General features: G+C 41.0%; 2 protein-coding genes across 4 annotated transcripts in view; one reads left to right on the top strand and one right to left on the bottom strand.

Annotated features, from left to right (window-relative positions):
- TRAK2 (trafficking kinesin protein 2) overlaps nucleotides 1-22,322 on the top strand; it is a 112,527-nt gene that overhangs the window by 10,284 nt on the left and 79,921 nt on the right. Inside the window, exons 4-17 of one of the 2 annotated variants that reach the window (XM_066322604.1) lie at nucleotides 681-734; nucleotides 1,513-1,583; nucleotides 2,236-2,352; nucleotides 3,499-3,708; nucleotides 5,454-5,532; nucleotides 7,210-7,340; nucleotides 7,549-7,623; nucleotides 8,228-8,365; nucleotides 9,111-9,190; nucleotides 9,884-10,087; nucleotides 10,221-10,519; nucleotides 10,847-11,125; nucleotides 11,350-11,449; nucleotides 11,978-14,031. In XM_066322604.1, coding sequence (XP_066178701.1) covers nucleotides 681-734; nucleotides 1,513-1,583; nucleotides 2,236-2,352; nucleotides 3,499-3,708; nucleotides 5,454-5,532; nucleotides 7,210-7,340; nucleotides 7,549-7,623; nucleotides 8,228-8,365; nucleotides 9,111-9,190; nucleotides 9,884-10,087; nucleotides 10,221-10,519; nucleotides 10,847-11,125; nucleotides 11,350-11,449; nucleotides 11,978-12,659 — 2,519 coding nt within the window. In that variant the 3' untranslated portion in view covers nucleotides 12,660-14,031. The remainder of the gene's footprint in view (nucleotides 1-680; nucleotides 735-1,512; nucleotides 1,584-2,235; nucleotides 2,353-3,498; nucleotides 3,709-5,453; nucleotides 5,533-7,209; nucleotides 7,341-7,548; nucleotides 7,624-8,227; nucleotides 8,366-9,110; nucleotides 9,191-9,883; nucleotides 10,088-10,220; nucleotides 10,520-10,846; nucleotides 11,126-11,349; nucleotides 11,450-11,977; nucleotides 14,032-22,322) is intronic. The other variant, XM_066322605.1, reaches the window with a different exon arrangement.
- Nucleotides 17,141-21,752, bottom strand: LOC136363408 (caspase-8-like). Of its 2 annotated transcripts, XM_066322610.1 has the most exons (7): nucleotides 21,376-21,752; nucleotides 21,076-21,181; nucleotides 19,825-19,960; nucleotides 19,620-19,735; nucleotides 18,977-19,115; nucleotides 17,999-18,500; nucleotides 17,141-17,707 (listed from the first exon to the last, which is right to left on the bottom strand). In XM_066322610.1, exons 1-7 carry the CDS (start codon nucleotides 21,681-21,683, stop codon nucleotides 17,572-17,574), a joined length of 1,443 nt encoding a protein of 480 aa, XP_066178707.1. In that variant the 5' UTR covers nucleotides 21,684-21,752; the 3' UTR covers nucleotides 17,141-17,571. The 2 variants fall into 2 exon arrangements, with proteins under 2 accessions (XP_066178707.1, XP_066178708.1); XM_066322611.1 differs by lacking the exons at nucleotides 19,825-19,960; nucleotides 21,376-21,752.

Below are 22,322 nucleotides of genomic sequence, written 5' to 3'. Positions count from 1 at the left end.
GAACTTGATTTTGATCTTAGCATAGCTGTAGCGTTATGCTTTTAAAGGTTACTTGTGGGTATTGTGTATGTAAAGGGTAATAATAGAGAGCTTATATAACAAATGTAAATAAAGTTAGTGTGCACTTTAGCTTGGCACTTCACTATCTCATAACTTAGACTGCAGTCCTCCACAAAAGAAACTTAAAGAGAAGAGCTGATAATCTATACCACTGTGTATTCAGAGTAAGAATGAGATTTAAACAAGGTAGAATAGTGAAGGAAATCTTGAGGTCAAATCCATAGTAATCTCATTTTGCAGTTCAGTGATGATGGAATTAGTTTCAAAACAAGTTAACTTAAACGTTCTGTAATTTTTAAATTTGTATTGCTGCCTTCTTCTCTTTAATGATCCTGACTTCATAAAGCAAAAATAGCAAATTGCTATTGTTGAGCTTAGCACAAACATTCATCAGCTTATAGTGAGATGTATAATTCTGCTTCTGAAGGAAATTATGTTTAAATGGTACCCTAAATGGCCTAAGAAAGTGTTAATAGGGGAAAAAACTATGTTTGCACATGCATTTGTTTTTTGATTGTGGTAGATGCATGCCAGAAAATCACCTATTTCCTTACATTTTAATTCTTTCTCCTCTTTGTTCTCTTTTTCCCCTCCATATCTTTCATTACCTGTCACTTTAGCTCTTATTGAACTTCCTTCCTCCTCCTTGGATGGATCTCAAAAATTTGCACAAGGTAATTAAGATGCCTTTGTTACTATCATCTTCTTTTTATCAGGACATGAACTAGACCAGACCAATGCTTTTCAGTTTTAGCACTGTGTTTCGTTCAGAGGTGTCACAAATTCTTCATGCTTTGCTTATTCCTCACTCAGTCCTTTATCCAATCCTACTGTTTCTCAGTTTTCTAATAATTTTACAAACTCTTCAAACACTGGAGTCACTTGATTACTAAGACAGCATTTACTACTACGTTTAAAATGCAGACATGTATTATCTCATTTCTTAATTGTTTCCAAGATGGTCAAGCTCTCAATAAATGCATTTTCATGACTAGTCTCAGGGGTCTCCATACTTCCTGCATATAGCTGTCACACAGCCTAGTGGAAATTTTGCTTCAGGGATAAAGTATGTGTTCAGCTATATTTAGATGTGCTCCAATGTATTCTTCCTCCTCTCCCCAGCAGGCTGGAGGATTCAATTGCTTAGCTGTATTCGAAAAGTTGCTCTTAGGAGTTTTTTCTCCTTTTTTAAATTTGAAGGATGTCTGAGCGCCTCAAGTCTTAGTTAACATTGCTGAAAGGTGTAAATGTTCAATACCTCATTTATCAATCTCCCAAAGGAGTATCATTTCACATTTCTGAAGTTGAAGAGGCATTTTGATAGCTCCTCCTAGCTTCATCAGCCAAGTACTGTATTTGTATATAAACAACATCGTCTGAGTTCAGCTCTCCCACTTCCCACAATCTTCTTGTCTTTCCTTCAATAAAATGAGCCTGCTTGTCTCTCCTCAGTTCTTGGCGCAGATAATGTGGAGCAGAAAGACTACGGTGAAGCTGACATGATCAAACGTCTTTTAGCTGAGGTATGCTTGTCTCTGTCACGCTGTGTTAATACAGTTGAGGGAATTTATTTGAGGGAGGGTTTTATTCAGCTGCTGACCATTTTGATTCTCTTCAAGAGCTGCTTACCAAACACATGGGTAATGTGAAGCCGCCCATTTTCTTGCACCACCTCAGAAACAAAATTTAACAAAACTGTGGGCACCCATGCAGCCAGTGAGTATAAGAGAGAGACAGCTTTCTTCTGATTTCCTGTTGCTCCTCTGCTTCTACCCTTTCCCCACTGTTTAAGCTGAGCATTCTGTTCTGGATAAAGTGTCACTGGGAAGGCCACAGGCCTAAGTAAATGGGATTTTTGTGTGTGTGTGTATGATTCAACAGAGGCCACATAAACTTTGCACTCAGCACAAAACCCAAAACTGTGCCCGGGTTTGGTGCTTTCCCTTCCTGTTAGTGCAGATGGCTGTGGAAGAGAATATGCTGTATCAAAAACACAGTTATGGATGTGTTCTGGATCCAAGTGATGAAGCGTTAATAATTCTCTAAGAGTGTTGATTTGAGAGTGAAGGGGGATCTCAGGTGATACATTGAGCAATATCTAGGAGAATCTAAAGCTACTCTGAATTTAAACCTTACGTGATCAAAAGGAAACATTTCTTCTCATTTTGTGAGCAGAAAGATCGGGACCTGGAACTGGCAGCGCGAATTGGACAAGCCCTCCTTAAGCGAAACCATCTGTTGATGGAACAGAATGAAGCACTGGAAGAACAGTTAGGACAAACTCTAGATAGAGTAAGTGGTCACTCTCCTTTCTTTTTCCATTTGTTTAGGGTTTTTTTTCCATTTTTTTTCCTCTCTTTTTTTTCATTTGTGGTGGTGGTAAGAGGATTCCTAGAAATACATAATATTGTAGTGATTGGTGCTCTTGGACTACAGAACTGTGGAAGTCTGCTTAAATGTCAGTCTCCTAATCATTGTTCAATCACTTTTTGCAGTCCAGGAATTGAATAAAAGGACAACATATTGTAATTGCTGAGAAGTTATGAGGATATTAGATATCATTAGGGTGTATCAGACCATCAATCTGATTTCCCACCATTAAACTAAAAATGGACTAATATAAGTCAAAATAGGAGATTGGTATCTGACATGAGCTTCTACCTAACAACTTCCACAAGTGAGGAAACAGAAAATGAGCTGGTTAATGGGGTGCTTACAATAAGGGTAAAATAAGAATAAATAAAATGTAATGAAAATTGAATTCTGATCAGGATCTTCTCTCCGTTTCTTCCTGTCAGCAGAAATTGTTGATCTAACCTTTTCTTTGTTTTTCTTTCTTAAAAAATTAAAATAGGTGACAGATAACAGTATGGTCAACAGATGTAGTGTAAGCAACAGTGAAATGGATTCAGCTGCTTGTATAAAACAGTATGCTGGTAACAAGGATGTACTCAAAATCAGCTGTAGGACAGCATAAACTTACATATTCATATAAAAATGTAGATAGGCAAAATAGAGTTTATCTAAATGAGATCTGTCTCTTGTTTTTAATTGTCGTATGAGTCATTCCATGTGCAGACTGGAGGGCACCACTCTGTACATGTAAATAGTTCTCTCAATCCTTTTGTCCAGAAACTCAACAATTCAGAGTAATGGCCATAATCAAAATGATAGTTAGCATGTTAAAATGAAATAATGTATCAAGGTAGCTGGAAAATTATTTTACAGTAAACTATTTTAAAAGTAGGTTCTGTTCATTTTTTTGGTGTCTTGAATTTTCAGTCTCCCTTGCAGTGAAAAATTAAGATTTTGCGAACTTCCTGTGAAATAAATGGAGGTGCGAGCTATTCAAGAGCAGTTCTAGAGGCTGCATAAATAATACAATATGGTATTGTGTATGGAAAGCGTATTTCACGTGGTGATCTTCACTTGTGCTAGGTTAACCAGCTGCAGCATGAGCTGTCAAAGAAGGATGACCTGCTGCGTATTGTTTCCATCGCTTCTGAGGAGAGCGAGACTGATTCCAGCTGTTCCACACCACTGCGCTTCAACGAGTCTTTCACTGTCTCCCACGACCCGCTGCAGCTGGATGTCCTGCAGGACAAACTGCGAGAGCTGGAGGAGGAGAACCTGGCTCTGCGATCCAAGGTACACCCCGCTGAGGGCGTGTGCTGGGTGTGAAAGGGATCAGGGGTTCAAAACCCAGTGTCAGGGTTTCTCTTGAAGCACGTGGCTATTTTGTGTCACTGTATGCAAATTATTCCCAAGCACTTTGCCTCCATGCTCATATCCTTCTGTTTCCTTCATTCCTCATTGTCTCCAGAGTTCTCTAGCAGTCTGTCCCCAGTGCAATTATGAAGAAACATAGGAACATATGTAAGCACCCAGCAAAAGTACTTGGACCCATCAGGCTCTCAAGCTCATGCAGTTTGTTTTGGTATAAATCTAACTGCAATGAGCAGGAGTATTTGGGATAATCCATTGTATTGCCATTGTTTTTGTCAGAAGATACTTAAGGGTTAATAAGCTTCCACTTAAATTATTTTAAAGACACACTTAGTTGTGACTATGTGATTAGTTTCTCTATTTTGACTGGTCTCCTGTGTGTGTAAAACTTGAATACAGGTGCTAGATGTGCCATTAGAAGGGTAGAGACTAAATGGCCAGACAAAAAATGGCTATAAAATGGAACCAACAGCAAAGGTTCCAAGAATTGGAATCTATGGATGAAGTGTCTTTTCTCTGGTAGTGAAGACATTGTATTGTAAAATAGGACATTGTTTGAAATTGGGTTCTTTTGCTGCCTTTAAGGAAAAGGGGTGTTTCTAAGTAAAGTGAGGATTATTTATTTTGTGTCTGTGTGGTGTTTTGATTTTTTTTTTATATGAGCCTTTCCCAATAAAACCTTGTTACACCAGTAACAGTCTAGATTTTATTGTTTGTTGACTTTAATATCAACAAAATACACTTCTGCCCTTGTTTTGTCACCAAGATGCATGAGTTGCACATTCTTCCTAAAACTCCCTAAGACAAACTGGATGCATTAGTAGTTCTGTAAGACAAGAATGAGAAGATGGAATTTCCTTTATTTTGCTCCTAAGCTGTATATGATTGCACAACTTTACAGACCAGCCAGAGCTTAATCATTCTGTGATATAACATAACCTTCAGTGACTTGAAATAGCCTCAATTACAATGAGCCTCTATTTGCTTTTTTATTGCTTTTTATGTGGCAGCACTATATAAAGAAATGTATTTAGCTGCACTTGTGTAAATGTACTGTTGCTGGGATAATCTTTAAAACCATTTGCTGAGTTTTACACTGTGAGTCCCTTACTGGTGAACAGTCCTGTGTATAGAAGACTTGTCTGTGCTAAATTTAATGTTACCATCCTTGCAGTCAAAAGAGAAGCGAGGATCTAGAGTGCTTCATATTGTTTAGATATGTTGTGATACTCAGTCTCTGGCCTGGAAAATGTAGTCTAAATAGACAAGTTGGGAATATAGAGAAAAGCTCTTCTACCAAGAGCTTTTCAGTGCCATGAGAGAGTTGGCTAACACCAGTCAGCTTTCAAGGGGTTTTTTTTTAGCTTTTTTGAAGCAAATTGCTTATTTCTGACTTATGTCTTGGTTCACTTTCCCTACCAAATCACATCTTTTTGCAACAATTTTTAATTACAGTGAAGAGATCAGGCTTTGTTCATGTGTCTGTCTGTCTTTCACTCAAAACACCTGTAAAATTCTGGGGAACAGGTTATGGTGGAAAACACAGTTGCATAGAGTTTTTAAAGAGAGAGGGGAGACTCCTCGGTTATGAGAATTTTAGAAGTAAAAATTTATAACATTCTAGATAAACTGAAATTGTGATTTGTAAACAAATAATTTTCTCAAAGGCTTGCCATCTGAAGTCAGAAACCATTACGTACGAAGAGAAGGAACAGCAGCTGGTCAACGATTGTGTCAAAGAACTCCGTGAGTATCCAGGCTGTATTTTGCAAGGGCAGGATGGTGGGTGAAATACCTAATGCCTACACCTTCTTAGTTAACCCTGAATCCTAAAATGAGCTTCAGTAATTTATGCCAATCACTGAAGTCTTGCCCTTTGCCCAAGCGCAAGGTTGTTTCTGTATTTCGTCAAGTTCCACTCTGTCATTCAAATTCAGCTCTGTGTGTGTCATGTTTGGAAGGGGAAAACTAACACAAAAGGTAATTAATGTCTGTAAACTTCCTAAACCGAAGCCTACAGACACTAGAAAATCAAAAAAATATTCTCCTTGTATATTCAGCACACTTGACACTGAAATGGGTCAGTGTATAAACTCCTAAAACTATGAACAGCTTAGTTTTAAAATACATGTTATGAACGAAAGCATTTAAATTAGCAAGTGGCTTAGTTTGTCTAGAGCAGTTGTTTGTATTTGCTTTGGGCGCTGCTTATTTGCAAAGAATTGCAGCTACTCTTACATAAATGCATGCTAAGTATTCTGAAACAATAAAGAACAATACTTTTTTTTAATCTGAAATCATTTGATGTGTACTCCTTCCTTGGTGCATAATAACCTTAAATTATATTTATTTTTTTCTATACAACCACCATAAAGAAGACTGGGTTGCTGCTTTATTTTTCTTGCTACAGATGGCCATAAAATACTATGAATTGATACTTAGTTGGTTAATTTACTCTGATCCTGCTGAGAAAATACACATCTTTTGCAAATAAGAGTTAGTTCAAATATGTTCTCCTATTTTTACCTTCAGTGAGAATGTCTGTAAGTTCACTTTTTTATTCAATTCTATAGCATGAGTAGGCATGCTAGGTTATTTAGACTCACAGAAAGAATCTTCTCCTAAAGCTGTGTTGCCTACAGCTTTAAAATTTGCATTTTCAGGAAAAAGGTATCTGATGGAGGTTAAATGCCCACAGGCCCATAAGCAGGGACTTGTTCTGCAGTAAATGTGTGAGGTACAACAAGCACTAAAGTTGTAGTGTGACCTTTATGCAAGATTGATCAGACTTTCTTATGACTTTGCAATGCTTTCATGGCAAGTGTACAAACGAGGCTAACTGCATAAAAATATTTCAGCTCTTGCAGTTGCTTTGTCATCTCACTTTCTGAAGTGCTTGCTAAAAGAAAAAAAAAAAAAAGAATCAGGGAATTGTATTCAGTGGATACTTGGGGAATAGATAGTGGTCAGGATCAAGAGTGCATGTTACAGCTGACAAGGTTCAACCAAATGCCTTTGCTTACACTGGTAGTTAATAACAAGATTAATTCAGAACCAGACTTTCCCAGCATATTCCAAGCCTGCCTTGGTCATGAGTCATTACATCATTTGAAATTGTTTATTGTGGTCATTTCACATACTGGTCATGTGTATTTCAGATTCTGCATACTTAGTTCTTAGTATGTTACACTTGCATTTGAAATGAACTCTTTTTCCTCCTCCTCCCCACTGTTAATTTTTTCCTTATGGATGTTCTAAGGCACCTACTTTTATGTATTATGAATTGATTTCCTAAGAGTATTGGTGGTTTTGCAGATTGTTGTTGACTTTCACTCATCCTTTCTGGGGTTTAGGTTTGGTTTGAGTTGGTTTTGTTTTTTTTGTTGGAGTAGGTCTCGACTAAGTTCCTTTTGTGCTTTGTAGGGCAAACAAATGCTCAGATTTCCAGGATAACAGAGGAGTTGTCAGAGAAGAGTGAGGAGGTGATTCGCTACCAGGAAGAGATCTCATCCCTTCTGTCCCAGATTGTTGATCTTCAGCATAAACTCAAAGAAGTAAGGGAATGCTGATAAAGTGTCCTAAAGCTTGCACACAGGTGTCTCTGCAGCGTGTGCATGCCAGCGCTCACAGCAGACAAAAATTGACTTGGCAAGCCACGGGGTTGCATTGCGAGAGGGTGGCTGTTCCAGGAAGGTCTGGCAGAGGATCATTCTCTTGGGGAATTCAACTGAGAAAATAATGAGCACCTTTTTGTGCTTTCAGAATGTGATTGAGAAGGAGGAGCTGAAGCTTCACTTACAAGCCTCCAAAGATGCTCAGAGACAACTGACAGCAGAGGTACTTAAGACTTCTATAACATACATTTTGATAAATGTTTGGGGTAGAATACAGGAGAAAGAGAACAGAGAGGGAGTGGGAAATACTGCTTTTTAATTATGTAGGATTTAAATCTTTCATTGTGTTACATCATGTGATTGGAAGAAAAGAATAATTATTTTACTTAAGCTGATACAAATATTTTGTAGTTGACAGGAGTATAAAAAGCAAGGAGCGTGTTCCAAATAGGGAGGTCTTACTATTCTTAGTTATGAGAGGAGTGCTTTAGTGTGAATATTGCTGATTATATCAACAGTACCATGGCTTATTAGATTTTAAGGCAGTTCTCTTCTTTTGCATCAGTAGTTAGTGTATTTGCATTTTTCAATGTATTTTCCTTTGAATTTCATGCCACTTTTTCCTCTTTTGACTTTTTGTGCTTTGTCACTAACACTGCTACGGGTGCTGTGCTGACTGTTGTCCATTCCAGTTGTGGGCATGTTCCCAGCAGCTGGAGGAATCTTACAGTGTTGAATCAGCCATTCTAGGTCACTGTAGGAGTTCATTCAGTTTCACTTGGTCTTCTCTCTGAAGAGATCATGTGATGGCTTCTCTTCTCTTCCAGCTCCATGAGTTGCAAGATCGGAATGTAGAGTGTGTGGGGATGTTGCACGAGTCCCAGGAAGAAGTGAAGTTGCTGCGCAGCAGGGCCAGTTCTGCCGCTTGTCTCTGCCACCCACAGTCCCATGGAGCATTTCCCGTGGTAACCAGCACCTCTAGCGTGGCACACACAGCTGTGGCAGTGAGCAGCTCTAGGAGCACAACAGCCTTTGCAGGAGCTGCAGCCAGAATACTCTGTAGTAGGCAAAGGAGCTGATCTGTTGGTCTTTTAATTCTTCAATTTGTACACTTGTGAGAAATTTTGAAAATTAGTTAGGAAACTAGCTGTTCACTTGACATATTGTGACACTGGAATTATTTTTCCTTTTTATATGCCATTTCTGTTTAATAAGGGAATTGGCATGCTCTATAGCTTATGCTCAGTTGTGCTGGTGTTTTGTTTGATGTTGATGTGAATTTTGTAACTCACCAGTGTTCCTTTAAGAAACACAGCATCTCACATACTCAAAATGTCTGGGAATTCTTCAGGTTTTGGTTGGTTGCTCTGTGTGTACAGAATCACTTGTATACACTTGTAAGAAATGTTCTTAAAATTGTAGCGTAACTAAAGCAACCAACATACAGAGTACATAATAAAACACAAAGAAAAAGCTGATGTTGCTAATGAAGACTGAACCCATCCTGATTACACATGGGTGTAGTTATGGTGGGAAGCTCTCCCATGTGCTCTTCCTTCAGAGGCAGAAGGGTTTGTCCAAAGCATAGGGATACTGGGCAAACAAATGCAGATTGTTAAAAGTAATATTTACAAATATTTTCTGCTAAAATTGTCAGAAGGAAGATTTGAATCTGATTTGTCAACTCCTATGGTTTCCATTTTTCTCTAGGATTCCCTTGCAGCAGAAATTGAAGGGACAATGCGGAAGGAATTGAGTCAGGGTGATGAATCTGTTCTCTCCAAGCAAAAGTATGTTTTCAGATCTCTGTGCTATTTTGATATTTATCTGTAGACTTGTATTAATTAAGGTGAAACTGGTTTCTGGGACTCTGTAAATGCATATATTCTATAATGTTTTCCGTGTAAATAAAAAATGTTTGTAGTATTTGGTAAATTTTTCAATTTTGAAATCTGCTATTCTTATTTGATTCTGTGAAGAAGCTGGGAATTGCTAAAAGGGTGTTACTTCATTCTTTAAATTAGTGAGATTTTTTGATCCAAATTCTCTGATACACAGGACTAGCTTTATCTCTTTGAATGCTTACAGAAAAATTGCTGGACAATTGACATAGCTGAAAGACACATGACAGTTTTCAAAACCCTGAAGACCTGTTCCTGCATTGCATATTTCTGAGCAAGAAGTAGTAAACTAAATGTGTGTTTCTGAAAGCATATACAAATTAAATAAATAAAATATATACTTCTTAATAGTCTAAAGCAGTTTCAGTAGAGGTTCAGGTCTTTCAGGTAAAGAAGTGGTAATTCTGATATTTAACAGAGTAGATCTCCTGAAGAAATGAGTGTTTTAGGCAGTCATGTTTTTCTGAACATCTTTTTAGTGAGGTCTCTGCAGACTTTTCCAAGTTTGTTTTTCAGAGATTTTTCTTCATTATATCTTTTTTGCATCTGAAAACCACATTTGTTTGCTTGTCTTTTCTGCAGGGGTCAACAGAAACGAGTGTTTGACACTGTCAAGGTTGCTAACCTCATCCGTGGCCGCTGCTCTTCCTTTCCTGCCCCGTTGCCAATCCCTGGATCAAATCGCTCGAGTGCTGTTATGACAGCAAAGCCCTTCCAGTCTGGCGTGCACCACTTGGAGAGCCGCACACAGATGGCCCCGGGGAGCAGCTCTGAGAAGAATTTGAAGTAGGAAGCACAGTCTGTTACCTTATGAAAAGAACCGATTCAAAACCAAACTCAGACTGGACTTTTGCTGTGTAACAGAGAAATAGTGAATTTAATAGACTTAATGTCTATTATTGTTTGATGTTTCTCACAGAGACGCTCACAGTCCTGGCCAGCCGGGAACCCCTGGAGACAGTGACCTAGCCACAGCTCTGCACAGGCTCTCCCTGCGTCGTCAGAACTACCTGAGTGAGAAGCAGTTCTTCGAGGAGGAGTGGGACCGAAAAATGCATTTGCTGGTTGAGCAGAAAGAAGAGGCTAGTGGCTGCAGTACACCAACAGAAAACTCTTTTTCCCCAAGTACAAACTCAGAATTCACAGATCTCTCTGCCAGCTCTGGTAATCTCCGTGTTCTCCTGCCAGAGAAGTTGCAAATTGTCAAACCCATTGAAGGTAAGAGACTGATCTGCCTTCTCTCATTAGCAGAACAGGATTTTATATTTGCCAGCTAAATCATCGAGTATATAGCTAGGTATGATGTGCAGTAACAGGAAGCAGTACTAGTTGGTAGGCTCCATACCATGCTCATCAGCATCACTTCCTGTTTGGCTTTCCTAGAGGGTGCTTAGTGTTTGGTTGCTTCTTGGCATTGCCATCCAGTGGATGTGTGGATCACATTGTGGGCACCAGCCAGCTGCACTGGTTTTCATTATGCATTTTTGTAACTCGATACAGTGGTAGATAATGGCTCTCTGAATCTCTTGTCTTTTGTCACACCAGGATCTCAGACCCTTTTTCATTGGCAGCAGCTTGCTCGACCCAACCTAGGCACCATTCTTGACCCAAGACCAGGTGTTGTTACTAAAGGCTTTACCCCTCTGTCTGATGATACTGTGCACCACATCTCTGACCTGGAGGAAGATGATGAGGAAGAGGGTGAAGGAGGTATAACATTTCAAGCACAACAGTCCTTCCCAGAAGAAACGAAATGTGCATTGACAAAGCCAGTGGCAGGGATTTTCCTGCCACCTATTACTTCAGCAGCATTACCACTCACTGGTCAGTACCACTACTGTTTCTCCCCAGTTCTATTTAGCAATGTCCTTTTCTCTATGGGAAGTATTTTACTGTGTGGTAATGCTGTCTTTGCTGGTTTTGTTCTTTATTTCAGAAAAAAAGGACTCAAAAAATTAGCAGTGATAATAACATTGTATTAAACTTAGATTCATTCTTGTATGTCTTTTTTTTTTAACCTCAATGGATGTAAATTCTTCACATTGCAGCCTCAAATCCAGGGAAATGTCTATCTTCAACAAATTCCACATTTACCTTCACTACCTGTAGGATCCTTCACCCATCTGATGTCACTCAAGTTACTCCCAGGTATGAGGACTGCTGATATCCTAAACGTTGCTGCATAGGGTTAAACAGCTACTTTCTGGCTTTTGATACATGGAGCAGTTTTAAAAAATACTAAGGCAGTTAGGCAACATGTAGGACGTTACTAGTCAAAATAGTTGTAATTACAAAGGGAAACTTGCAATTCTCTAGGCTGAGAGTTAAAACAGGTTAAGGTAACTTGAAGTAAATTTTAACTCTTAAGTACCAGATGCCTTGTGTCATATAGCTATTGTGGAAAAAAAAGATTCCATTATAATTTATTTTTTGTTTCTGTTATATATAATTTTTTTAACTAACTGGATGACTATGTTAATATTCTGTCTAAGGCGATCACAGAAGGTAATTTCACTGGTACTTTGCAGAACAATAATTCTGGGTACTGATGCTTTCACAGCCAATAGCAATAGTTTGTTTTTCTTGAGTCTTCTGTATACTAAAAGGCAAATGAAGAGCAGGTATAAAAAGGTCTAATGTGTGTATAGTCTCTGTTTAATTTTTATTTTCTTTCAGCTCCATGAGTGCTCCTTTTTCACTGGGGAATACTGGCAGCAGTACTGGAAACTCAGGAGCGAGCACTCCAGCCGTTCCTTACAGACTCAGTATTGGAGAATTTCTCACCAACAGAAGAGACTCAACTACTATCAGCAGCACAAGCAGCTTAGCTAAACTTTTGCAAGAACGAGGCATCTCTGCCAGGGTTTATGACAGCCCCATGTTAGAACAACTGCCTTTGCTACAACCCTCTCGAACTCTGCCTGTTCCTTCTACTCCACCAAATTCTCCTTCGCATTCACCTTGTCCTTCCCCTCTGCTCTTTGAGCCTCGAGTGCATCACTCCGAGAATTTCCTGGCTTCTCGACCAGCAGAAACGTTCCTGCAGGAAATGTACGGCCTGAAGCCCTCCCGTAACAGCCCAGATGTCGGGCAGATGAAGATGAGCCTCGTGGACAGACTGAAGAAGCTGGGTATTGCCAGGGTGATCAAGCCCCCTGAAACGCAGGACCGTGGCAAGAATCAAGGGACAGAGGCTGGCTTGCAGAGACGGGACTCAGCTGGGTTTTTAAATGCAGGTAGCAACTTAATGGCAGGACTGAGAAGAAACCAGAGTCTTCCAGCCATGATTGGAGCACTGGGAGCTCCTGTTTGCACACAGTCATCAAATCCAAAAATGAATATACTAAAGGAAGACTGACTGGCCTGAAAGGTGTTTGACATAGAGCACAGTAAATAATTGGAGGTATGAACATCCAGTACAGGCATTCATAGGTGTGTTACAGAAGAGTTGAAGAAGGCATGTGCATGTTAATTGTGGGAGAGACAAGTGTTGGGACCAAGGAGCAAAGGAACATTGCTCGGGTTTGAGGAAGAAGGTTTTTGTGGGAGATAGAAAGGTAGAACCAAAGCTTTATTTTAAGATCCCTTTCAGCATCTTGTCTTAGCTTAGAAGTGAAGACTCTTGCAGGCATTTTCAGTGTTTTAACCGTTTAAGCTGTATGTGTAGATATTTTATTTTTTTCTACCATACTCCCATAGTATTTATCAATTGTTTGCAGTCAGGCTGCATCATTTAAATATAATATTAAAATAACAGTCAGTCTGACCATTAGCATTATCAGCCCAAGTTCCTCTCTGTAGCAAACAAATATGAAAATCTGGAAATTTTTTTTTTTATATTCCATTTCAGAAACTGCTGTTTTGAAGTCCTCCTCACTTTGAGAAGCGGGGGAGAGAACCTTTAGCTCTGTGTAAGAAAGTAAGACTTCAGTTTACAAACACAGGATTCATATTTTGAAAGAGTGCAATTGTGTTAGTGAGGTATTAATAGAAGTTAATTTCTTTCCAGAGCTTCTGAACAAAGCACACAGAGAAATGTGTAATGTGTAAGAATTAAGAACAGCAAAGTGTGTATTGGGGTGCAAATGTCAAGCTAAGAACTCTTTCCAAAGTGTAGTGTGCACCTGTTTAAATGAGAGGATAGTTTTGTGCACACACACAAATATCTCAGGCACATTTCAGCATTGCAAAAGGAAATAAACCCTAGGTGCTTGATTCAGGGTTTCTTTTTAAAGACTTAAATGGAGAGCGTTTACTTCAAGGAAAGTGTTGGAAGTTCAGAAAACTGCCTCTTGTCTTGCCAAGTACACATGCTGTATATTTGAGAGTTCTCCAGTAAACTTAATGCCTTTCATTCATTTATTTCTCATTTTAAGCAGGATTTTGTTTCAAAGATTTCATTAAGAGCAAAATTTGCCAGTCTCTGTATAGAAGCAGGAAGAAAAAAGCTGGTGTTCTTTGTAGCATTTTAATGAATTCAGTGAGGGAGTGTGGTTCTGAACATGGCTGAGGCAGACTTTCCAATTCAAAAAAGAATTTTAGAAGTCTGGTTTCTGAGTGTTAATCATCAAAATATTACTGCCTGTGCTGCTTTTTTGATTCCTTCCTGTCCAAGGTTCTAATTGTAAGTGAACAATCTACAACAGATGTTTTGTGTAACTTGAGAAAAAGTTGTCTTTGCTAGTGATCTGAACAGAAGCAGCTTCTTAGTCTTTATGTAAATTTTCACCGTACCATATCAACATATCAACGTATATCGTATATACGTATATCAACATTATAAAACGATTTGTTTCCCATACAATTAGCTTAAATAGTTAAGTTTGTTGTTACCTTGCCTGTTACCATGTAAGTGGGGTATAGCTGGCAGCTGTCTGGGGGCGTGGTGTGAAGCATCGGTGCAATTACACTGATCTGCATGTGCCCTAAGGCACATCCTCCATAATCAGCACCTTCGTTGCTGCAGGGGTGAGCTGAGTAGGCCAGGAAAAGAAAGCTTCTTAACCTTGTTTCTAGGAAATTTGTAATGTGGCCTTTCTGATTTTACAGTTCTATAGATCTTGTGATGACTCTGATTTTTTTCTTTTTTGTAAAAGGAAAAGGAGTAACCACTTCAAAGTTGCACAGGGATTCTTAGCAGAAGCTTGTCTGTCAGCCGCGCACAGAAATATTCAGGAACTCCTGGAGTTGCCTTTTGCTCTCGAAGCAAAATCTTACACTTAGAAAAGGTGAATTTTATTTAAAAGACCATATACGGGTTAATTTTGTTTTTTAAATGAAAAATATTTAATTTTTTCATGTAAGTATTTATGTTTGTATGTACGTAGCTGCACATGGTGTCTTGCTTAGCTACATAAGGTAGGAGTGAAAGGAGGGAGTGCAGTGCTGGTCTCCAGTGGCCCAAGATGGGTATGTCCGCTTTGTGTCTGTAACTTCCAGGGAGATGAGTTAGCAAAAGCTTAGACAGTTTGGTGTCAACTGAGAAGTGTGTAGCATATCAAAAGTCCGTCCATTTTATGTGTTTATTGTAGGAATTCCTGAGTTACAGATAAATTTTTGAAGGAATTACACTGTGTTTATAACTGGCTTCATAAGATAACTCCAGCCACTGGATCAGCAGAGTAGCGAATCAGCTAAGGCAGAATTCCTTTGGCAGACCATGATTCAGGTAAAACGAATCTACAAGCATATAAATGAAATGCATGTTTCTCTTGGGGGACGCTTCCCTATTCCATAGCCCAGCAGTGTAAACTTGCTCAGTTCAAACAATGCTGTGAATGTTGAGAGGTCAGTTTGTTCTGTAGCTGAGGTGTATGATCAGATACTTCACATAAGGCAAAAAGAAAATGGAAGAACCTCTATACCATGGTGTTTGTGTGTGTTTACCCAGTTGGTTGATGCTGTGGTGCAGTGTTGTTCAAATTCTGTCATGCATTTATGCCTTTGGGTGGTCATGGACAGTTTGGATATACATGCCTGGCTTGCAGTAATAAGGAAAACTGAAACTTTTTCCAAGTTTACCATTTTGTGCCAAAACCTAGAAGACAAACCTTTTTTCAATAACGTGTTCCTGAGAACATTTTAGAAGTTATCATGATTCTAGGAATGATTTGGCTTTCATTGTCTCCTGTAAGAGAAGTCAGAGGTGACAAACTTGCATGGCTGACATCCTGCACCAGATCTTTTGAGTAGAGTTACACCTAGAAGGAATGGAGAATTACCTTTTGGCAAGGTACTGTTATCTTGCAGGTTTGAGTCAAACATGGATGCTAGAAAGGATTTACCCATGCTTGTGCAAGTTACAAGAGACAGAATGGAATTCTTGTATTTACCTTATTCCAGTTGTCTTAAAGCACAAACTGAAATCTTTCTAGTTTCACTGTTACTTTTTGATAAACTCAGTAATACCTGCATGCTCAAAATACCTGTGATCAAAGTTAAACATCTATTGCAGTTGAATGGCAACAGAGAGGGAAGGAGAATAATTGTGTTTGGGCTTCATTTGGCTGTTACATGAGGGGATTACACACAATGTTTGAAGGGTCTGGAATTTTCATGGTATTTTTCCATCTGCTTTTTGCACTTACTGTTGGAATGTAAATTTGATAATAAACATGTATAACATGCCATTTTTCAGTATATTGCTGGTCTTCTGTGGTTTGTTCCAGATGTCATCTCTACTACAGTGTTCTATAACAAACCTAAAATCAGGCCTTTTTGTGGCTAAAATTTATAGTGATTATTATCACAATAATCACTATAAATTAAAACTTGTACAAGTACTATCACTTGTACACAAGCTTAGTGAAGCGAGTTGGTATCTGCAGAAGTGGTGGCTTTAGAAGCCAATACATTGCTTTAGACAGTGTTTAAGTGTTGAGCCTCGCTTTAAATGAATCTGTTCATATTTTCTAGTACCTTGAGGGATTTTGTGCATGGGTGGTGCTTGGGGTTTTTCCCTCCCCTTTTACAGTAACTAGTGTGTTCCTCTATTGTAATAAGTTAGCTAAGACGCCATTTTCTTCATGCGGGAAAAGCCAATTCTTTATTCAAGTAATTTATTTTATATAGTTTCCAAAGACCTCATGGGCAACACCTACTGGCTGGTAGTTTTCTCACGTACATGCTAAGATTCAGGTTGTTTACATTTTTACTTTTATGGGTTCTCATGGAACAGATAATACTGTTTACACAGATGCACTTATGTTTCAACCCAAGAACAGGTTGTTGTGTTAACGAACCTTTCATACCAAGATTTTCACATGGGAACTTGCAAATTGCTTAACTGCATTTAGAAGAGAGGACAGGATAGCTCTTAATTAAATAGAGCAGGTCTGATTTTATGAGGCCTTCTTTTAATAATTCTTCTACTGTCACAACATTCCTCTACATTAGTGCTAGCACTGCAGCACTGGCTGACAGCACCACAGTTTTTTCATCTCAGTAGCTGATGTTCTGTGTGCCCTATAGATTTGTGACAAATGGGGGATAGAGATTGAAGCAGTTCTGTGTACAGGCACACCACAGGAGGCAATATAAAATGTTTTAAGGAGCTGGGTACTTACCTAGTGGCTTTTCCTGTGCTTAGAACTAAGACTCAAAGACCAACAAGGTAAGTGAATATGGGATAACTGGACATCTTCAACCATGAAGCTCTACCAGAGCAACTGATTTTCACTTTTGACTACTCTATGTAGAGCATACTTTGAAATCCTCTGAGATCCTGCTGAGGATGCCAGGTAACAAATGCTTCACTTTATCTTGACGTGTACCAAGCCCCTAAGACTGAATGATTCTGAGTGATAGGGACAAGTAAAAAAACACACCGACTTGAGCTGATTATGTCCTGTAAAATTTGCAGCACTCCTCCCTTTATTTTGCAAAGGTTAGGCATAAGGTACACAAGGCTTCATAATGGTTGTCTTCTAAAAGTTGCTTTGTAAAGATACCTTATGAAAGTGATAGCAGTGTGGTACAGCTGCTAAGAGGACATTGAGTCTATCAGAAAACCACTGAGAGAGATCAGCTAAATAAATCAGAGATAAATCAAAGACCATCTTTGATGCTGTCAAGTATAAAATGTTAATGCAAATTAATGTATTAATACAAATTTCTGAAGGCTATTTCTCCTCAGTTGTATTTTCAATTAAAAATACCTGCTCTTCTGCTAAGAGCAGAAGGCACTTAGTTTGTTGTGTTTGACTGTGTTCTGAGCTGAAACCAGTTAATTCCAGGCTGCAGCAGTGCTCTGCCATGCAGTTCCCTCCCATTTAGTTGACAGGAAAGATGAGCCTCTTCCTCAGTGTGAAACTGGGCTGTGGCATCTGCTTCTTTGCTCCCCGATCACAATTTTTTTTGCTCACTTCTTGATTTACCGCTGTCAGGATGGTGAGAACATCTTCCCCTCTGCAAAGACACGAGTACAGTTTGTATTAGCCAGTTAACATCAGAAAAATAACATTCTCACTATCTTAATATACACCAGTGCTAACAGCTCCTGTTTTTAATAGGCTTCAGAGCACTTCCCTAAGTTGTTTTGAACAGTTTGCATGGTGCTGCTGTGTCCTACATCACTGTTCTCATTCTGAGCAAGCATTCCCACTGCATATCGTCTACCTCTGCATCTAAATCAAATTCCTGTCATCCAAAAGCGAAATTCAGGTGTTGCCAAAAATAAACTTATGGAAACATAGGTACCGAGGACAGCTGTACTCCAAGTGCTGGCACAGTGCCTGTATGTACCAGGTTCCCTCCCTGGGACTTCTGTAGGAGACATAATCCTGCAGAGTGGCCATGCCCAGGAGGAAGTCTGGCTCTGCAGGGATGCAGTCGAGCTGAAGCCTTGCATCTCGCTCTACAGAAGAATCTTGCTCTCCAGAATCTGTTTCGATGGTCACACCTTTATGGAAAGCATCACCTTGGCAGGCCTGAATAAAAAAAACTTTTGGTTTTCCAGCAAGTGAATTGCAGTTCTGTGCAGTGAAAGCAGTGGTCAGTTCCCGGATAGGTACTTCATGCCCATCAACACCATATATAATGCCTTTTTTCCCATGAGACAGGATACAGCAAACAAAACAGTCCTTGTCCTCATGGTCTTTATTCTGGAAGCTCTTCACAGTCTCACGGATTCCTTCTGCAGTGAGATCTCTATATTCTTCTACTCTAAAATGAAGCTTGCTGAAGACATTCCTCAGAGCCGCTGGAAAGCAAAAAGAAGGGAAATTGGAGACATTTCATTATATGAAAGTTGAACTCTGCAACTGCAGCTTGCATTTCTAGACATAACTGGTCATCTGCTACATGACTACATCCACATAGTTACATTCCTGGTCTGAAAATACTCTAATCACTAATCATATCCCCACTTAACTGTCAGGAAAAGGTTTTCTTGCTTATTTCTGCATATTTTAGAATTAGTATGCATAAGGCTGATGCAAAGCTAGCCTAGCTTGTAAAGTCCAGGCACAGGGTACTGCTTAAGGTTGCAGTAACCTCACTAAAACTGCAAAAAGCAAGTGAATTGTTCAGTGTCAGGCACTAACAACTTGATTGGTTGATTAGGACTTCTCAGCAAAGTAATTCTAGAAAGGGAAGACTGAAATTCAGACCTTTAGAAAGAGAAACAAGGTTTCTATTTTTAAAGATTCACAAACTTATCTTTAACATTCACTCTACCTGCATCCACATCTGTCCCATTCCGATCCTTCATGTGTTTGTGTTCCAGCACTCCTTCCCTAGCTTTTGCAAAGTTGTGATTATTCATGATCAGGCACACTCCACAGGGTCGGCTGGTCATTTTGTAAGCTTCAAGCAGCTGAAAAAAAAGACTCCTGGTGAAACTCCTGCACTCCCCTCCAAGTGCTGCTTAGCTGTTGGGAGTGGCAGGGCAGGGTAGGGAGCCAGCTGTCCTCCTCTGGGAGCTCTCCCTCAATAGCTTTGCTCCCAGGGCCTGGCAGTGCCCTGCCCCACTGCCTCTGGCAGTCTGTGCAGGACAGCACACTGCTGGACAACCAAAGTCAGGCTCAGCCCACATGGGGTGCTCTGTTCACTCGCATCTCTGTACCAAGCCAGCTGCCAACTGCCTAATTCCTAGTACTGTAAACTCAGCCTAACTTAATACTCTTGTAGGTGTTTCTGAAGTACAACACTGCAGCAGCTGTGCCTGGGACAGCTTCAGAATAGAGGATGCAGAGTTGTGCACTTTTCTTTTTCTCAACAGTGCTTTAAACAGTTGATCTTAGAACAACTACTCACTTCATGGAGGGGTGAGCTCTTCCAATACAAAATGATGATGTTTCTAAGAAATAAACTAACTTACCTGGGAAGAGTCATTGAAACTGCCAAGAGGATCAGCTGCTACAGATGACACCAGATGTCCCTCAGGGCGTCCTGTGCTGCCCCTCTCTTCCTCTGTGATGAGCATCTCTTCTTGGCCTGCAAAGCATTCACGGTTAGTCCTGTACAATACCTGTACATCACTTCAAGAATAACTATGGGGAAGAGGTTGTTTTGTTCTGTTTTACCAAAGAGGCTTAATCCGTCTTCAATTCTGTTCCACAGGCTGATGTTAATTTTTTCACAGAGACTCTTCAGCATACTTAGGTTGTCTTTCCCCAGAAGGCCCCTCTTCTCCATCTCAGTGAGAATGTCGAGCATTGTCTGGGTAATCAGAAAGGCAGTCTGCTCTTAGGGCAGCTCCTTGCTGCCATTTGGGAGCAAAGCTTGCAGCATGCACACCTAAGTTTTAATGTGGCGACCGCACATGCGACCCACAGAGTCAATCCAGCTGAGTGGGAGCTCAGGTGAGACCTCAGCTGAGCCAGTTAATCCTAGTTCAACAAAACCGACAAGTGCTGCATTTAAGTACCAACATCTTCTCAAAACACACTCATTTCCTTTCTGTAGCTCAGAGGTGCCAAGATCTAATTAAGATCTAACCTAACCCAGGATATCTAACAGTGATCATGCAGGACGGTAAAAGTATTTTCATGATTGCTTTAATTCAACTTTCAGTGGCTGTCCTGCACTCAACTGAAACAAAAATCACTGCAGTGACCATCATAAGCACTGGCAAAAAGAATGTAGAGATTGCTCTGAAGCAAAAGGAGACCATAAGGGACAGAAATTCATCAGTGAGTGGCAGCACAGAGTGGTCACCCCAGGAATTAATTAGAACAGCTCTTACAGTGTCCCCTCTAAGAAAAGGAAAATACTCAAAACTTTTGTTAGACAGAACAAAGTACCAAGGAGTCAGAACTGCAGGCTGGGACAGCATAAAAGCATTGGTTCTTCTGCAAGGCTACTTGTAAATTTGAACTCATTTGACATAGCCTTAGAAAAATCTGCTGCTTAGATCTGTATTTTCTACATTTAGAAAGAAAATAAAAAATAATATCGACAGTGGGTCACTCTCTGTATTTGATAATGACTTAGAAAGAAGAAAAAAAGAAGTCTGTTGGGGAAGATAAGTAAATGTGCTCATTAGTTTTTTGTTGATTAAAGCCACTGAGTGCCTTGAGTCTCGTGTGGTGCTTGCATGTGATGGCCTCAGTGCCTGGCCCTCCTGGCACAGCTGGCTGGGACACTGCTGCAAAAGCTGTGCCCGACACCAGCACAGACGAGTCCCATGTGCACCAGGGGCACCCTTTTCTTGTGGTGTTTCCACCCTAAGAGCGACACCATAAAGACGAGTGACGCTCATTTCCCCATGAGCAACATAGTAGGCTCTATGAATTACAGTAACGATTTTTAAAACGTATTAAAGAGATACTTACAGTCTCACGGGTTAGCTTGCTATTTGGTAATTCTTTGGCCAAATGTAACTTGAAAGACGACAGCTCACGTTCAGTGACATCTTCGTATAGCTGAAAGAGCAAGTACCTAGAGAAAAAAGTGGAGGGCGTTGTTTCACGGTGTTTCCTGCTGCTCTTGTCTACTGTCTCCCCAGCGCATATTCCCCCGTTTCTCCGCTGCAGCTGGAGGACGCACGCCCCAGCACGGCCTGAAGTCAGCCCCTCCAGCCTGGTGCTGAGGGGCGGTGAGGCTGTCCCGGACAGAGCGAGGCCCTCACCCACCTGAGGGGCGGCAGCCGCGCCCCGCCCGGCGCCCGCAGCTCCCGCTGCACCTGCTCCCGGCTGGAGCCCAGGTGGGAAACCAGGAGATCGATCCGCCCCATGCAGTACAGCAGCTCCCTGAGGAAGGCCAAGTTCCCCGTCTCCAGCACGCCCTTCTCCTGCAGCGCTTCGAACAAGTCGTGCGGGCTCCGGACGGCTTCCAGCTTTCTCCAGGGAACGTGGTCCCGGCAGAGGAATTTCAGCGCCGCCAGCTCGGCCTCGTCCAGCTCGTCGCTGACCGCCAGCAGCCGCCCGCGGGGCAGCTCCATGGCCGCGCCGCAGCCGCACAGGCCGGGAGGCGGGCCCGAGCCGGGGCGGCGCTTCCTTCGGGATCTACACTTCCGGAGCGAAACGCCCCGCGGCGCCTTGGGGAGCGCCCTGCCTCGGGCCGTGTCCAGTCACGTTTTCGCCTGCGCTTGAGCCCGTCCTTGAGCAAACAGAACCAGCTATTGCGGATGAAAAGGTCTCGCTCTGCCCGGGCTTTTCCTGCGGTCGCCTCTCGCTGGCTCCCAGGCACCCACAAACCAGTGCGATTTTAATAGAAGGAGAAGGAAGCTTTTATAGCACCCCTGATTCGCCTTCCTCCTTGCGAGGCTTCTGGGCTGCTGTCAGGAAAGGCAGCACGCTCCCTGCAGGCGTCCGGCCCCCAGCAGCCAAGGGAAACAGCTCTCTTCCCACCCGTCCCACTCCTGCTCAAGGCAGTTCTGCAATAGGAGCAGGCACTGCGCCGTGTGTAGGGCCCTGGGATGCTGCACCACCTCCACTTCCAGGTGCAGCACGGTGAATAGATGGTATTTCAGGACAGGAGGGGAGAGTTTACTAAATGGAATTTCATCCTTCTCAAAGCGAACTTTAACACCTTAATGCTCACGTTGAACCAGGAAGCAATGTCAGCACATCCATACCGT

Source organism: Sylvia atricapilla, chromosome 7 (assembly GCF_009819655.1).
Source record: "Sylvia atricapilla isolate bSylAtr1 chromosome 7, bSylAtr1.pri, whole genome shotgun sequence".
Lineage (NCBI taxonomy): Eukaryota > Metazoa > Chordata > Aves > Passeriformes > Sylviidae > Sylvia > Sylvia atricapilla.
This window is presented reverse-complemented; position numbering and strand designations above follow the sequence as displayed.

Excerpts from the sequence above, each read along its gene's own strand:
- LOC136363408 (XM_066322610.1), bottom strand. The coding sequence starts at position 21,683 with ATGGAGCTGCCCCGCGGGCGGCTGCTGGCGGTCAGCGACGAGCTGGAC. Across the intron at positions 19,961-21,075 it reads GCAAGCTAACCCGTGAGACT|ACAATGCTCGACATTCTCAC; the intron begins GTAAGTATCTCT and ends CTGATTACCCAG. Across the intron at positions 17,708-17,998 it reads TTGGAGTACAGCTGTCCTCG|AGGGGAAGATGTTCTCACCA; the intron begins GTACCTATGTTT and ends GTGTCTTTGCAG.